This window comes from Calonectris borealis, chromosome 6 (genome assembly GCF_964195595.1).
Source record: "Calonectris borealis chromosome 6, bCalBor7.hap1.2, whole genome shotgun sequence".
Taxonomy (NCBI): domain Eukaryota; kingdom Metazoa; phylum Chordata; class Aves; order Procellariiformes; family Procellariidae; genus Calonectris; species Calonectris borealis.
Window position 1 is genome coordinate 35,455,880 of NC_134317.1, and position 16,885 is coordinate 35,472,764.

Here is a 16,885-nt window from a genome sequence, read left to right on the forward strand (position 1 = left end):
GAAAAGACAATTGTAACTTTTCAAAAGCCAGGATCCATCAGCATGTAAGAACTGACGTGCCGACCAGCCCACATACTGCCCCACACATTGCCCCACTGCCACTTGCCTAAACTAATAGGTGAAGGAACACGGGGGCATCGTGAGGATGGAGATTTTGGAGATATGGGAAAGTCTGGAGAATGTTCTGGTAGCAGGGTGGATCACTGAACACAAAAATCAGACCTCGTTAGCTTTGCTTTTGGCAGAACCACTTGTATTTACTAAAATCCAAATTATCATGCATTTGAAACGGAATTTAAAATCCCTGGGATCTGGCCTATCCTTCCCATTCATCTACGTCACGCCAGCTATCTGCTCATGTGCTCCCTTATTCCCTCTTGACCTTGTAATAAGCATTCTGTGCTAAAGCTGGAGTGTTCTGGTCAGCAACGTCGCACATAACCAAACACCACTGGTCAAGTAAAAGAGGTGTCAAATATCTGTTGGATGATTATCAGAAAACAACATGCAGCACTTCTAGATTTTATTCTGCAACTTGAGCACATCCCCCCTGAACACTCCTCCTCTATGCTTCAAGCTCCTTTTCGACTTCCCAAATATTTGTAAAAGTCTTTCACTTCAAACAATATTTCTATACACAGACAACATTAAAGCAAAACTGAAAGTCTCTAAATAACTCATTTAAGAAGTTGCTAGATTTAGAAATGGCTGACGGCTGTTGCTATTTAAAGCCGTGTAGAATATCAGTATGCTCATTAAAAGTTAGCAACAATTTCTAAACCTAGTCTTAATTATTAGAATTTTCATATACAAAAGTATAAGAAGTATAAAGACAAAATTACAGAGACTGGAAAACATTACAAATTTTTTGCTTTTAAATTAGATCAACCATTTTCAAAATTAATACTTTAATAAAAAACAACTTATGTACGTATTAAAATATATCTGTGTTGAGCAGACAGCAGAACGTCTTTCTTAAGTTCTTATCTTTTTCCCAGTGGTACGTGTATCTGCTAAACTTAACCTCCACAGGAAAAGAAGAGACTAGGAAAATTTCCTGTGTGAAAGTTTTCAGCCAAAATAAATCCATCCATTTACAAGACTGGGGATGTGAAAAGCGTAAATGCTGTTTTGTACATGTAAAAAGTTGTGTCAATTCCTTATTTTCTTAGGTTTCTTTTTGTTTTACAAGTAGCTCCTGAATTTGCATGCTTTGGAGTCAGCTTGAAATGTGTTCTTGTCTCATTCAGTGCTCATAATGGAGATGTTTGGAAGAAGGCCAGTCTTTAAAACCCCTGAATCACTTGTTATAGAAGTTTTAACTCTGGCGTTGGTAAGATACAGCTTACAGAAAGTTGTTTATAGCAAGATTATTTTTGTCTTCAGAGTAGACTTTGCAGCAAAGGAGTATGAAGCTATACAATGAACAAGTAGGAAAGGAAAAGAATTAAAGAGCTGCCCTCTGGTCTGTGTACTGAATGAGGCGTGGACCTAATGGGAAGGAAAAAAGCAGCATATGCCTTGTCATTAAATACCTATTCCAATACCTGCACAAAAGGGAGAAAGAAAGGGTTACACAGGCAACCTTAATTCTGCCATTTCATAGTGTTTGGCTGCTTAATTTAGAAATGTCCATGGTTTCTGAACGTAGATTTGTCCGTGAGCAATATGCATGGATCACTTATACACCTATAAATGATGCACGTGGTATTTTACACACTATTTAGAGACAGAGAGAGAGATAGAATGTTCCCCAACTTCTATTCAAGGAATATGGATGCCTCATGATATAGCAGAGAGGTAATGTGAGAACCAGAGTGCCTTCTTGAAGCTAGTCCCTTCTAAATACCCCCATGTCTTCCCTTCGGAGCCCCCTGCACTTGCCCTGTGGGGCACATCCGACCTGCATTCAGGTAAGAATGACTCTGGATGTTCTGTTCAGACATAAGCAACTAAAACTTTGTAAACTACAAGAAGCAACTTTGCTTTTTTCCCCTCATTTCCCTGCATATATATACTACAGGCATTCTGACAAACTCAAGATTTAAGTCTGAATAATGCTATTAAACTTTAATAATACATATATATATTCACACTTTATTAAAGTCTAAATAATGGGACTTTACAGATGGTGATTCATCTCATCTATGCGACTGATCAAGATTTATTACTACAAGATACAGGAAAAATGCAACTTTGAAGGATCAGCAGTAGCAAGACTTCCCTTTATAAGAATGTCTCCAACTAAAATAGAAGCAAAGTAAAAAATTTTTTGAAAATATTAGACAAAGGAGAACATCATGGGGAATTCCCTCAATTTCAGCAGGGGCAAAGAAAGCCAAGTGCACTAAGTTTTTTGAAAACTAACTAGTATGTCCTTGAAATATGTGTTTAGTGGAAATTTTGCATAACTTGCCTTCTTTCTTTTGCTGCTCAGGTGCCCCTCACTGAAATTGAGGGGGATATTCTTTAGAGTATAAGGCTAAGAGGCCACGAGGATGAGAATGATATAAACGCTCAGATATTAATCAGAGCACAACCTGCCTGTGGGCCAGGAATCCCAACTTAGACAGCTCTGAGCCATCAGCAATTCTGCATTTGTCATCACAACTGTTTTTACTGCCATTTGATCAGTGCCACATGAGTCCTGACTAGATGATTCTTGGAGTGGATCTTCAATCACCAAACCAATTAATTTTACAGAGAGGACAGTAATAGAATCAAATGCATTAATCAGATGTCAATCTGGAGATAATATTCTCTTTTTCAAAGTCTCCTTCTTTTTGAATATTGATTTAGCTCTCTTCATGGACAGGCTTTAAGTGGATTTGGGAGAAGGAAGTTTAAACTCACCTCAGGATCCTCACAGCAGTGTTGAAAAGGTACCATACTGCCCATAACGGCTGTTCCCAGAACTGACATACAGGCCATTTTGTGATCTGACACCCTGGTCTTCTGCCAAATAACTGCCTGAAACAAATGGCAGAGAGTCAAATTTTTGACATTATATTTGTTGAACTCAGGTCATGTCTATGAACATGCATATGCAACTGCACACATACTGTATATGTAACATTCTGTACTTTGACCCTTTTATATTCACAACTTTCAGTGTTAACACACACGATATGGTACTTTTTGGCATGTCTCCTCGTACTACTTATTTAGACTTGTAGCGATTGGAAAATTAAGCAAAGCTTGTATTTATGGATGTTATATGACTGATCTGGACTTCTGCACCTGAAACAATTGTTAAAAACAAATAAATAAAAATACTACTTCTCCTCCGAGATATATAGCAGTAGGCTTTGTGTTTTTACCGAGCATATAAATTGAGGATTTATGACATGTCTCTGGCATGGTGGTCAACATTTGAAGGTGGGCACTGCAATACTTATGGTACTTATACTCAAGAGCTAGGTCATTTTGGTAGAAATCAGGCTATTAGATGTCCATTCATAGCTCTCATCTGGATACTCTAGGTCTATCACAAGCCTGCTATTTAGAAAGGAAAGCAGTTTCTAAGGAAGTATTTACAAGGAAAGCAGTTGTCTAATGAAAACTTCGTAAAAGTTAGACGGATAAAAGGATATCTGCTCTATTAGCTACATATCTTGCAATACTATTGCAAAGATTTACTAAATACAGCAAGGCAGTATGAACTGCAACTTGCATCAGAAGTTACCTGTCAAGTCCACTTACATATACAGAAAGTATTAGCTACTTTGGGAAGTGAAAATTTGTCTCTCACTAATTTAACTTTGAATCTGCTGATTTTTATTGCTCTGTATCAACAACAAAAAAATTGTGCTTAGTTGGCTTTTTGCTTCTAGGCAACTGAGACTGCTAGATTCAGATCCACTTTATATTTCTGTCACTATTAGCTGACTGAGTGTCTTTCAATGTGCATCATTCAAACACAAAAGAAAAAAACGCAGCAAGTTGCAGTTTAAATCTGATGTTGCAGTGCTGTTTAAAATTGATGTTTTAAATAGGTGCTAGGTGTCCAATAAATTCAAAATGAGTTCACAGTATTCTGGTACAGGATGCTATGTGAAAGCATGGTCATACACCCATCTCAAGAAATGCAATACATAGCCTTAAAATTCCACCTGTCCAGTGGGATATTTGCTGGCCTTGAGGGGTGAATTCCACGCAAGAACACGGTGCTCCTGTAAAATGATACTCCCTTCCTACAGGACAGGTGGAATTGCAAAGCTTTGAGACTGTTGAGCCTAAAACTATTCCCTAAATCTTTAATTTTCCATTTCCACGTACACTCTGCAGCATTCATGAAGTGGGGCTTTTTAGTCCTGCCTGAATTTAACTCACCTCTTAGACACCAGCTTGACAGCCCTTTGCACATGGTGGATCACAGCTCAGTCATCCTACAGCGAGCTCAAATCCCTCAAACATAAAGGACAATTTACATTGGGGAGGGCAGCGAATACAAAAAGAGGAGAAGGAGAAATGAGCAAGCAGAGCCACGGGCCGGGTGTCCACAGCTCTGGCAGGGAGAGTCCCCACCGTGCTTTGGCAGCGGGCAGCAGCAAAGGACAGCCCGGGGCTGCCCAAAGCATGCTGCCTCTCAGCCTCTCTCCTCTACACCTGCTGTAAATCTCCTCAAAGACATTTTGGAGTGATGAAAGAATTTGTCCTCTTCTTTAGAGCTCCTCTTATAAAACATATCCTGTACTGCTTCTATTTTAAAATTGATTACTTAAAATGGAAACACAAAGTGCCAAGCCATTTTTTCTTTACTGGATATGTTTTAAATTAAATGCATGTGACCAAGCTGAGAAAGACACTTGTTACATGACTAATATAAACATCATGCTGTTTATACTAGTGTGATGCCGCAGGTACAGATATAAATCTTAGCTGCTGATTAATGCAAGGTTATTACACTGCTTGACCTGCTGAATGGCTGATACCCAGCACTGTGAAAAGATCACTTCAGTAAGGTGGTTTTAAGAAAGCTGTGGAAAATGAGAACTTACTAAATGCAAACTTGCTAAAAGTAGATATTGTTAATAAGTCAGGGGGTGTTTTAACTAGTCATATATTTATCAGATATTAATACTCAGAACTACAGACAAAATTTTAGGAACTAGTTACCACTGTAGGTTAAATTAAAGCCTACATACTAAAGAGGTCAGGCAACTCCTTCAATTCTATACTCTATAAACACAGAATAGATTGTGTGTTCATTTTTAGCCCTGAGTGCACATTATGAAGCAACAACATAGGAATAGCTGGTAATTTAAAGAAAATTATTTTTCTACACTCTCCAGATATATCAACAAGCATTAAAAAAATCCACAAAGAAACAATGCCTGTTCCATTTCATTTATTTTAGAAAGTGCTTGTTTCCATGAGGTTCCAGCAATATCCTATTTTTTTAACCTTGCTTATACCCTTTAGTTTAGCTAAAAATACACCCCCACACACACCCCCCATATTTTTTTCTAGGTCATATAAAGCGGGTGTCCAGGATGAGCCAAGGAAGAATCTGACTCTAGTCAGTATGATGACACTGCAGAAACAGCCTACTCAAAGATATATTATTACATATGGCCCATCTTAGGTTTTGCTAGAGCTAGCCAAATATATCCCACCTCCCTCCTGGTTTCATTGAAGGGGATTACATGATCAGATCTTACAAAATGTCATAACGTATATAAAATCTATTGCACATATACAGAAGATAAGTACGTGTGTGTCTGTGTGTATGTATTTCTCCACCCCCATCCAGCCCTAGGACATATGCATATGCATACTTTTGTGGAAGATGACAACGTACATGCACACATGGAGCAGGCATCTCTGTTATTTTGGGATGCATACACATAGCCCAGAAGGATTCCTTGAAAAATGTGTAAAGAGTGGAGAAAGAGTATGCAACCTCTTCCCACTGGGGTCCCCAGTATATGGCACTAAGGAGGGTAAGAGCTGCTCATTATTTGTCTCCTCGAAGACTGCAAGGAAGGGCAGAAAAAAAAAAATGCAGCCACTCCTCATCCCTAACTATCCTTCATATTTTAGAAGTTCTACCAGCAGCCACAGTAATTTGCAATCACAGACAAAAGAAAAATCTTAATTAGAGCTGGGGACTGGATGCTGTTGCTGACTGTGGCTACTTCAGTGCAACTATGATTCTATGAGTTAAACAGATTCATCCCATTTACCTTATTACTACATAATGGCAGTAACTTAACCAAGTGGACTTTTACTACCCAGAAATGCTCTATTTTCTTTATTTACTTTGTGACAGTCGTTGTGTTATTTATCCTGTAGCAAAGTTTGAGGGTGTAAAAGTCTAGTAGAGCAAGCACTGTACATGAGCCGTAGGTTGGTAACATAACATGAGTTAGCTCTGTAAAAGAGAACTGTATTTCACAGTCTCTCTGATTTTGTTTTACATACTTCAAAAATCCTATCACCCTGGCATCTGAGATCTCACTGCAGATAACTTTTTGGGCCAGTATGTTCCTTAGCTTTCCTGACTTAAAACCTAATAGTTTATTAGGCTCCAACAAAACTGAAAACATCACTGCCTACCAGTTAAGTGGGCATACATACAAGACCAAAGCCAGGCAGTAATACCAAAAGTTTGAATTCAGCCAAGGGAAACAAAAAGACATCACCTTGTACAATGTGTATAACCTCTTTTGCTTATGATGCACAGACACCTAGCTGCAAGGGCTGGCATGTTCTATGCAGTGGAAGAAAACCTATCAGCTAAGATCAAGACGACAACCACGATAAAGTCTTAACCACATTCTTTAAAATCCCAGCCTTGAAAAGCGTCAATGTTGTTTATCAGCTCCATGCCATAACTGGCATCTTGTTTTCACACCAATGGTAAGTTATCTTACTAAAAGAGAGCTCTTGCATAATCTTCCCTTGAAAAAAGAAATCACGGCAGTTTTTCAATGTAGCATAAAGAAAAATAATGCAACTCCCTACATAATCATAACTATTTTCCCCATATATTTTATACTTGCCCCTGAGGAATCAGTTGTCCCATCATAACTGATGGTAGGACAACTACCAGAAGAGGTATGCAATAGAGAAACTCAGGGCACCACTTTCGCCCTCATCAGATGCAGATGACATACCCATCTATCCCATGGGCATCAGCCATTACTGCTATCAAGGGGATTTGCTGAAAGACAGTGAGGTTCCACAGCACTGTTCATCCTACAAATTCTGACATATTTCCTGCTCAGATTTCCCTTTTGTGATACGAGAGCACCCTCTCAATGAAGAGGCTTTCTTGAGCACCATGCAGTGGATAAATGCTTGGATTTGGGAGCTGGAAGGTAAGTTAGGCGAGGAGCTAAGAGATACTACAAGGAGCCAAGGACCTTCATCTGGTAACACGTCTTCAGAGCCTTTCAATTACAAAGGCTATAGAGAGAGTTGTAAGTTTTTTGGCTGCTTTAATCACACATGTTCAACTGTGGGTGTTTAGAGAAATTCCACTTCCATAGCAGAAGGAGAAAAAAAAAAACCCTCCCAAACAATTAAACTACTCTCAAAAAACCACACAGTTTCTAGTCCTAAACTGTCATTCAGAGGATGTACACCATTACAGTGAATTCCACTTAAATAAAGGAGGTTTAAAAGCCTTTTGTAAAATAGCGGTTAACCAAAAGTAGCAGAGAACATTCCTAACTGTGACAAACTGCATTGGTAAGGAAGAGGGAAAACTCCCAGGCGGCTTTGGAACCATCCTTTTTCTGCTAACCTTTTTTAAGTGTACAAAGTGAATGTGAAAGCCTTGCAAGAGCTAAAGGCACATCTCAGATTCTGCAACACACACTGCATATGTGAAACAGTAATTGTTTTGAGATTTCAGACATATACTGTGCTGTCATTTGAAAAAAGTGATGGATGAGAAACTGGAAACCTCAAGGAATTAGTAATAGGATATAAAGCATTTCACCTCTAGGTCACCAGTTCAAATTCAACCAGGTTGGAAGTGACCAAAAGTAGTTACCATCTGGCAGCTGTTCTCTGGCTGATGTAAGTTGAGTTGAGGGTCTCAGCGCATTTCCTAGTGGACAGGTGTCCTCATCACAAAAAACACCATAATTAACTCTCTGTTTGGCTTTCTCAGCAAAGCCACTGAACCTCGAATGGAAGTAAAGACTGAGCTATATTCCAGGGCAGCATGAAAGCATGTTGGCTGCAGAGCACTACAGATTCTTAATCATAATTCCTCTTTATATTTTAAGATACACAGATTAGGGAGAGACTTATTGTATCATCATTACATTAAATGGAGTAGCCTTTCCAACTCAAGAAAAAGCTCACGTGCTGCTGTTTTGCTCGATGCAGATTTCTTTTCAACATGGAGTTTGGAAGCACAACGAATGAATGCAATGTATAATCCCATTATTAAAAATGGTTAATTTACAAACCCATTATTAAAAATGGTAGATTTATCCTAATGCACTGTATTGGGTTTGCAATTTGGGTTTGGCAAGGTTTTGATAGCGGGGGAGGCTATAGGGGTGGCTTCTATGAGAAGCTGCTAGAAGCTTCCCCTATGTCCGATAGAGCCAATGCCAGCCAGCTCCAAGAGGGACCTGCCGCTGGCCAAGGCCGAGCCCATCAACGACGGTGGTAGCGCCTCTGGGATAACATTTTTAAGAAGGGGAAAAAAAAAACCTGCACAACGGCAGCTGTAGAGAGGAATGGGAATATGTGAGAGGAACAACCCTGCAGACACCAAGGTCAGTGAAGGAGGGGGAGGAAGAGGTGCTCCAAGCACCAGAGCAGAGATTCCCCTGCAGCCCGTGGTGAAGACCATGGTGAGGCAGACTGTGCCCCTGCAGCCCATGGAGGTCCATGGTGGAGCAGATATCCACCTGCAGCCCGTGGAGGACCCCATGCTGGAGCAGGTGGATGCCCAAAGGAAGCTGTGATCCCACGGGAAGCCCACGCTGGAGCAGACTCCTGGCAGGACCTGTGAACCCGTGGAGAGAGAAGCCCACGCTGGAGCAGGTTTGCTGGCAGGACTTGTGACCCCGTGGGGGACCCACACTGGAGCAATCTGCTCCTGAAGGACTGCACCCCGTGGAAGGGACCCACGCTGGAGCAGTTCGTGAAGAACTGCAGCCTGTGGGAAGGACCCACGTTGGAGAAGTTCTGGAGGACTGTCTCCTGTGGGAGGGACCCCTGTTGGAGCAGGGGAAGAGTGTGAGTCCTCCTCCCCCTGAGGAGGAAGGAGCAGCAGAGACAACGTGTGATGAACTGACTGCAACCCCCATTCCCCGTCCCCCTGCGCTGCTGTGGGGAGGAGGGAGAGAATTCGGGAGTGAAGTTGAGCCCGGGAAGAAGGGAGGGGTGGGGGGAAGGTGTTTTAAGATTTAGTTTTTATTTCTCATTACCCTACTCTGATTTGATTGGTAGTAAATTAAACTAGTTTCCCCAAGCCAAATCTGTTTTGCCTGTGATGGTAATTGGCGAGTGATCTCTCCCTGTCCTTATCTTAACCCACGAGCCTTGCGTTATGTTTTCTCTCCCCTGTCCAGCTGAGGAGAGGAGTGACAGAGCGGCTTTGGTGGGCACCTGGCCTCCAGCCAGGGTCAACCCACCACATGCACTTACTCTGTCTCAGAAAAACCATACTTATTACAGAGGACTCAAACACAGAAAACAAACTGGTTTGGGACTATTGAATCTAGATTGTAGGTTGAGATTATCCAACTTTGGAAATAAGAGGAGACTTACTGTAAAGGAAAAAAAAATGAAGATGGCATCCTTTAAGTCAACACCAACCACAGCCACAAAGGGGGTTTGGGGAAGAATACCATCCACAGTTATAATAGCAGCTTTAAAATGGACCTCTCGCATCCGGAAGTTCTGACCCACGTCTCTCTCAAGGAACAAAGAAGACACAGTTCTAGGCAGAACTGTGTGTGACCAAGGCTTCAAAATATTATACATGAAAAACACTGAGCCAGAGCTCATAGGTGGCTAAACATGGCATTTCAGGCTGAAGAGTTTGACACAGTTTAAGCAGTAGCTAACTTTGGAATGTTCTTAGCACGCCTTCAGATAATGTTAACTTTAAATAAACTTGCTGAATACTCATGTAAATTATTTCCATTTGACTGTCTCATTATTCAATATGCTTTCAAGGAACATGGTGATGAAAGAAGAAAAATACCTCTTTCTAACATAACCATACTGGCAAGAGGATCAACATTATCAGTATTCAAAGAATGTCTTGGCAGGATAAACCTTCATAAAAAGAAGGAGCACTAGCTAATCCAAGTTGTCAAAATAGCAATAGTACTTCAAGGGTTGATCTGCAAAGTGATTCATTATTTATTGCTAATGCAAACAAAACATTCTGAGCTTAAAGAGCAATTGAGTATTTCCTATCTCAGAAATCCACTGACGGAGAGTACGCAATAAATGAACCCTTGGATGACTGAAAAAAGAATATCTATTTTCTTACTCACTAGAAACAACCCAAAGGCAAGAGCATTGTGGTTCTTCACAGAAATCAGACACTTAATGGTAATATTTTCTGAACTAACACAGATATGAAATTTGGCACAATAACAAGAAAAATTTCTGGCAATTTCATTCAGAAGCACAAGACATACACCTTTAAAAAGAACCATGATGGAAATAAAACATGGAATGTATTGTGCATCCTAAAAACATATACATTCAACAGCTCAATAAGAGGCCTGACTTGTCAAAATAAGTTTCTGCTAGAATCAATTAGGCTTTCAGATGCCTAACCTCAGACACTTCTATGAAAGTTTCAGCCTCATTACATTCTTCCTCGGTAAAGCTAGGAGTATGCTTTCTTCCATCTTCCTTTAATTTCTTATAAAACACAGGACTTTAAAGACTGTTTGGTTTGTTTTTTTAAATGTACTGGTTTTGTAATTTATTTTCAAGATTTCTTTGAAATAGACTTCCACTTACACTTTTTCACTTACTACCCTTTCTACTCTTTCGACCCATCTTTCCTCGTCTCCTTCTGTAATACCTCATCTCTGCTACCTTCTTGCTCTTTTAAGACTCAGAACCTGATCTTACTCCTGACGTGTATCTTCTTCCATTGCAACAGAAAGTATTGGCTCAGCCTCAAGAATTTGGGATTCTAGGAACTCCTCTGAAGAATTGCACATACAATTTTTTTAAACTAATATATAATCTATGAGCTACACAAAAAATAAAGACATTCTAAGAAGCTGATTCTTTCTCCTAGCACATTTCAATCAGAAATAAAAGAGCCACCACAAAAAAAAAAACAAAACACAGACAACCCTATTCAGTAGAGTATTATTCTAGCACAGATATTCTATAGTATCACTATAGATCACTATAGATCACTATAGTATCACTTCTGATCTGAATTAATAATTTTAATGACAATAATACTTAGCATCTGAAGGAAAAAGATCTAATGAATATTCATGTTCTGTGATATTACGGTAAAACGGATGCTTGTAGACCTCCTGAAAGTTATTATGCATTGGAATTTCAGGATTTCAAATTTCTTAAAAGGTATGATGCAATAGGTAACTTTTTATTTTGCAAGGAATGACAACAACAGTAGAAACACAGGAATCTGCATTCAAAGTTTTTTAACATTTTCAGACTATTTTAAAATATTTACACTTGCAGAGAGAGACACTACACTTTCTATATGATTTCTTAAGCCTTTAATTTTGCCTGCTCAGCAATAGCTACTGAGCGACCTCTTGTGTTGAAACACGTCTGAGCAGTTTCTTCTTTTTTTTTTCCTAAATAAATTAGACGAACATGAGGCTGGCAGTGCAAAGCGAAGAGCCCAAAAAATGAGCACCATCTCTGTCATTACAATGAATAATACTACCTGCAGATAGCGTTTGTACTGATTTATTTTACCTAATCAAATTGTGTATTGAAGAATTTACCTCTGAAGCTAATAGTCAAAAACAACGTGCAATGGCTGCTATCATGCTGCTCTCCACACCATTTTTGCAGTAAGTATTGTGAAAAAGACATGCAATCAACTTCTTGCACATTATTGCCATTGTATTAAAATAAGCACAGAAAAAAAGAAAAACAAGATATGTAATAGTCTAATCAAAGGAGATGAAATCAAAATACCATAAAAAAAATCATTTGCAACTTGTCAGAGGGCAAAACCAAACCACCAATAAAAGACAAAATTAGTTTTACTAACCAACATTTAAGACCAATGCTGTGAATCACTGCTAGATATGTCAAGGAGCTTAATGCAATCTAGGAAGTGCACTCCCCTGAGATCTCTGGTTTCAAACTTTCTGTGGTCCCAATGAAGTAAGACTGAAAGTAGCTGCACTTTCTCAGCTTTGGAATACTAATTGGGTAGCCACAAGGCTGGCTTTTGTTTTTCACAGTATCTACACTTTGATATTTAGAAATACATACATAAATATAATTAGAGCACGTTATACAACTCCAGAAAAGGATGGGCAATCTGTTGTCATTTCAAGAAAGCACAGTGTCATTCATCATTCCCACTGAAAAGGAACTGAAGTGTGAATGTTTCGTTGATAGAGTAACTGATCAAAATTGCTCAGTGAACACGCCAAATAGCAAGATTAACAAACAAAATTATTTTATAAGAGAAAAAAAATTGCTGAGGGATCTGGCCACGAGATGTCACTCTCTACTTTGTGGCAACTTGGTAATTCTTTCGCATAGCTTTCTTCTCAAAGGTGCCAATAAAATTAGCTATGTTTAAATTGGGGTCAGGTAAAGGACAACTGCTCAATGCGTCACTCCTGTAGCTGTGTGGGCAACTTCTGTATCTGCGTTGTAAAATTACTGTTCAGTATGCCGTGAAGTCAAAGTAGCCTCCAAGCAGCCTCCAAGCAGTTTCCCCAAGTCTAAACAAAGAACAACTACCTCAGCTAAGCCTGTTGTTATAACATACGTTACTTACTTACAGCAATGTAGCAAATTGTTTTGAAATTTTTAGCCTTTTTAAATGAAACCATCATTATGCATTAAGCTCTTATGACTCAGCATACAACAAGCTACCTGTATGCGCTATAGTGTCAATTCAGCTAGATAGCCTAACCAAGTAAGTTTTGAGAGTTTTTTCAGTTAGCTTAGGTTAACACTTCATCAGGCCCCGTGGCCTAGTAAGATCTCACTGCTTTGTTCTGCAGAACACCACCATCGTCTTTACTAACCGCTAGCATGTAAAATAATTTTTATACTTCATATATCTAACCAGACATCTGTTGGAGCAGACCAAAAGGCAGATCTGAGCCCGAGTTTTAGAAGTTTAGGATCAAAATCTGTAACGATCATAAATACACATCTATGAAGAGGAAAAAAACCTGGAAGTTCAAAACAAACCTATGATGAAAGAAAATTCCTAGGAATGAAAGATTTTATGTAAGTATTAGATGAACTGCATAAATTCATCAGAAACTGATCCTTAAGATAGCTGATAGAGAAAAACTCATTATTACCTTATTATGCGTTAAGGTTATCCTCAGGTCTGGTTTTATGATACCATATGCTGTCAGTAGATCTTGGACTTTTTTCAGTTCTTCCTTACATTTTCTATTTGTTGAGTAAAACTGCTTTCTTACAGGAAGATTCTTAAACAACTTTAGGACTGTTACTGTAGTACCTGCAAGCAGGTGACAAAAAATAAGCACAAATTACACTGGACGCATACCACTGACTGGATATTGAGGAAACTTCATTTTTACTTGAAGAGACCTGTCTGTATGCTGCTGCATACAAAATAAACCCTGTAACACTAAATTATATTATATTAGCATGAGAAGAAATATACCAAATTAGCAGTCATTCTCCCCAGAAAAAGTACCTATAGATCTCGAGAGCTGTGATTTCCCTCCTTTATTTAGAGCTATGATTGCAGCATTAAGCTTTCTTTTGTACACACTGACAATAGCGAGAATCAACATTAAATAAAGGTGAGGACTCTTTCAGTGCACATTAACTTAACTTTCATTAGTAAAATGATTAACAGCCTAGAATCTAGTCAGACATATCTGGAGGCAAAGGAACACTGAGCTCGACTAAGGCCCTTCACAAGCATTTGCTTTAGGGTAGTACCTGAAGAGCCTGATACCTCTGTTCAAGGCACAGTACACAGTAAGAGGAGGAATATTCATCTACCAACACAATCACATAAATTCCAGGTCTCTAAGGATATTGCAAAGTATTAAATATGTCACAGAATTCAGACAATCATTCAACAATTTTGACAGAAGAGAAGGCAATGCAACCCACAGGCTTTCCGACCGTGAAAAATACTACAGCCAAATTCTTAAAGACAGTCCCTGGTTAAAATTAGCTAAAATTAGAGTTCTCCGCTTCAGCTCTTTCTTCAGTTTTTGCGCATTGACTAGCCCTCAGCAGCTTCTTCGGGCTTAATGGCTCCCCACGGTCAGTTAGCGCTGAGGAGGAAGGGAGCCGGGTCTGCAGTCAGCTTCCCATCGGGTCTATGAGCACTGCTGCCAGCTGGGGGGCAGCTTGTGGGCACAACATTAACAAGCAGCCACTGCGGCTCAGCTGGGACAGAAGAGCTGCAACTGCTCCCTCAGGAGCACGTCCTCGTCACAAGAAAAGAGCAAACCGCTTCTCTTCTGGGAATACACACCAGCTGGAGTGTGAGTGTGAGGACATAGCATGGTCTTTTAATGGTCCTCGCTGAGCAACGATTAGCTGAGCAGAGCACAAAGTCGAACAGATGCCTCCCCAAACCTGCACCACGTCTGAAACACCAAGGCCACCTCTGAGGTGAGGCAACCTTTAATCTTCCACACAAACACGCAGAAGGATTTCTAGTGACATGCCCTTCCCACACGTTAGAAAGAACTGTGATTTTGCCTGGCCCTACAGCCATGCTGCTTCCAGCAACTCCTTTGTACAGCAGCAGGGCAACTCTTCATCATTTAAGCAAGGATTTTGCTACGTACAGAAACATTATTTTGGTCCTGAACAAATCTTTCATATACTTACATATAGTGTCTGCCTGGATGTAGGGAATTGAGTTTTTATAGCTGTCAGCTTGAAGAAGTGAGTCAGAGAAGGAGAAACTAGTTTATAATTACTATCTAAAGCAACTTCCAAGACATATTATTTCTTACAATAACAACACATTCTCAGTTGACAGACATAAGGCAAGAAATGTTTACAGCTGCAAAGACTTCATACTCAGCCTTCAAGTACAGAACAGGTATTTCAACATCAAATACAGCCTGAGAGAAACACAGAATACTTCTGTCACAGTGCAACACCAGAACAGTGATATCCTACCTTGCCCAAGATGGGAAGGCTTTTTAGAAGTTATATGCCCATTGCTATCCAAAGCATACTGAGTGCTGATATCATCAGCAGCTGTCTTTGTCGTGATCAAAACCTGAAAAGAATAGTTTAAAAAAATCACGTTAATCAAGGATTTACAAAGTTCAGAATAAGCTTAGTAAGTTTTGCTACCACTCTTACCATTGCGTTGTTTTAGTCACCGCAATTATATTTAATTAGTTTATAAAATTTTTCTTTTACAGATGTTTCTGACAGTCACAGAAACATTAAACAACATTACTCATTTTTCCATCCATTTAACTAAAAGCCATGCATCTCTATTACACTATACACAAAGCATAGCAATCCCTACTACCTACAACACACACTCCTATATCTTCTATTCTAAACACAGGTTAAATAAACAATTAAATCAATTGCTAATTTTGCATTTTCATCCATAGGCATATTATAGCAACTTCTTAAATTCATGTGAGATTCCACAAACATAACAACTGCTATCAAACAAACCGTATATTGTCTTTTCCCACCCAAATATATCTAGCAATCAGTAGTTGCGTGTTTTGTAAGCTATTAAGGTAATACACAGATTGGCTTTAGCAAGACCAGTCATACACCAGAAGTTCAATAAAACTACAATTCCCTGAGTTCAGGTATCAATATTTTGAACAATAGAGCCACTGCACTTTAACCACCTGAAAGACAAAAAGGTTATCACACATATAGAGCTTCAGGATACTTTGGTTTATTTCAGTGTCTCATATGAATCATTCAGAGTTCAGCCATGCCTCTGGAGAGAAAAAACAGTAATTGATTAATTGGAAATGACAATATTACAGACCTACTTAAGGGCCAATAGTAAAGTACCTCTTAACTGAAACTTCAGGGGGCAGTTTGGGTAGCCAGAATGCAATTAATGTCAGGAGTGTTTAATTAACATAATTACTGATCCAAAGATTAAAGTAATACCTATTAAAGTACTTAATGCACTCAGGTCACCTCCCATCTCTTATGAAACATACCATAGAGCAGATTAAACGCTCAGAACAGATGGCATCCTGCTCTGACAACTCATCAGAAGGAACCAATGATTGAGGTCTGTCATCATTTGTCAAAACACCAACACTTTTGAAAGCATCTTTGGAAATCTCCATCCAAGCACACAACCCACTCCTGCTTAGTGCAAGGTGAATGTAGCCCAAGGTAGCAAGGAGTCAAGCTTTAACATCTCTCCTGACCTCAACAGCTGACGCTTCCAATCAGACACAGATAATCAGTATCTTCTTGCAGGATCTAATCCTTGGCAGACTTAGAAAGAGGAATCCAAAATTTGACCTTGGCACAGCACAAATACAAAAAGGCAGAGCACAATGGAAGAGGTAGATGCTGTGCCCTTAATAGCCTGACCACTTTTCAGGTAGTTTTGAACTAACTTACTTTCAGTCAACAAGTTAAATCCTAAATACCAGTACACTGTCAGTCCTCTTAACACAAACATACGGATCAGACTCAGTTAGGCCAGGGAGCAGGTTCCTGTTTACTCATACGGACAACAAAGTTTGTG

The 16,885-nt window shown here is 39.4% G+C and overlaps 1 protein-coding gene across 7 annotated transcripts in view; it reads right to left on the bottom strand.

Annotated features, from left to right (window-relative positions):
- PMS1 (PMS1 homolog 1, mismatch repair system component) overlaps positions 1 to 16,885 on the bottom strand; it is a 48,675-nt gene that overhangs the window by 22,859 nt on the left and 8,931 nt on the right. For all 7 annotated transcript variants that reach the window (XR_012674160.1, XM_075153663.1, XM_075153660.1 and 4 more), the window contains exons 4-6: positions 15,313 to 15,415; positions 13,491 to 13,654; positions 2,854 to 2,970 (exon numbers count right to left, since the gene is read on the bottom strand). Coding sequence is in view for 6 of the 7 variants with exons in the window: in XM_075153663.1 (XP_075009764.1) it covers positions 2,854 to 2,970; positions 13,491 to 13,654; positions 15,313 to 15,415 (384 nt within the window). In the remaining variant the exon portion in view is untranslated. The remainder of the gene's footprint in view (positions 1 to 2,853; positions 2,971 to 13,490; positions 13,655 to 15,312; positions 15,416 to 16,885) is intronic.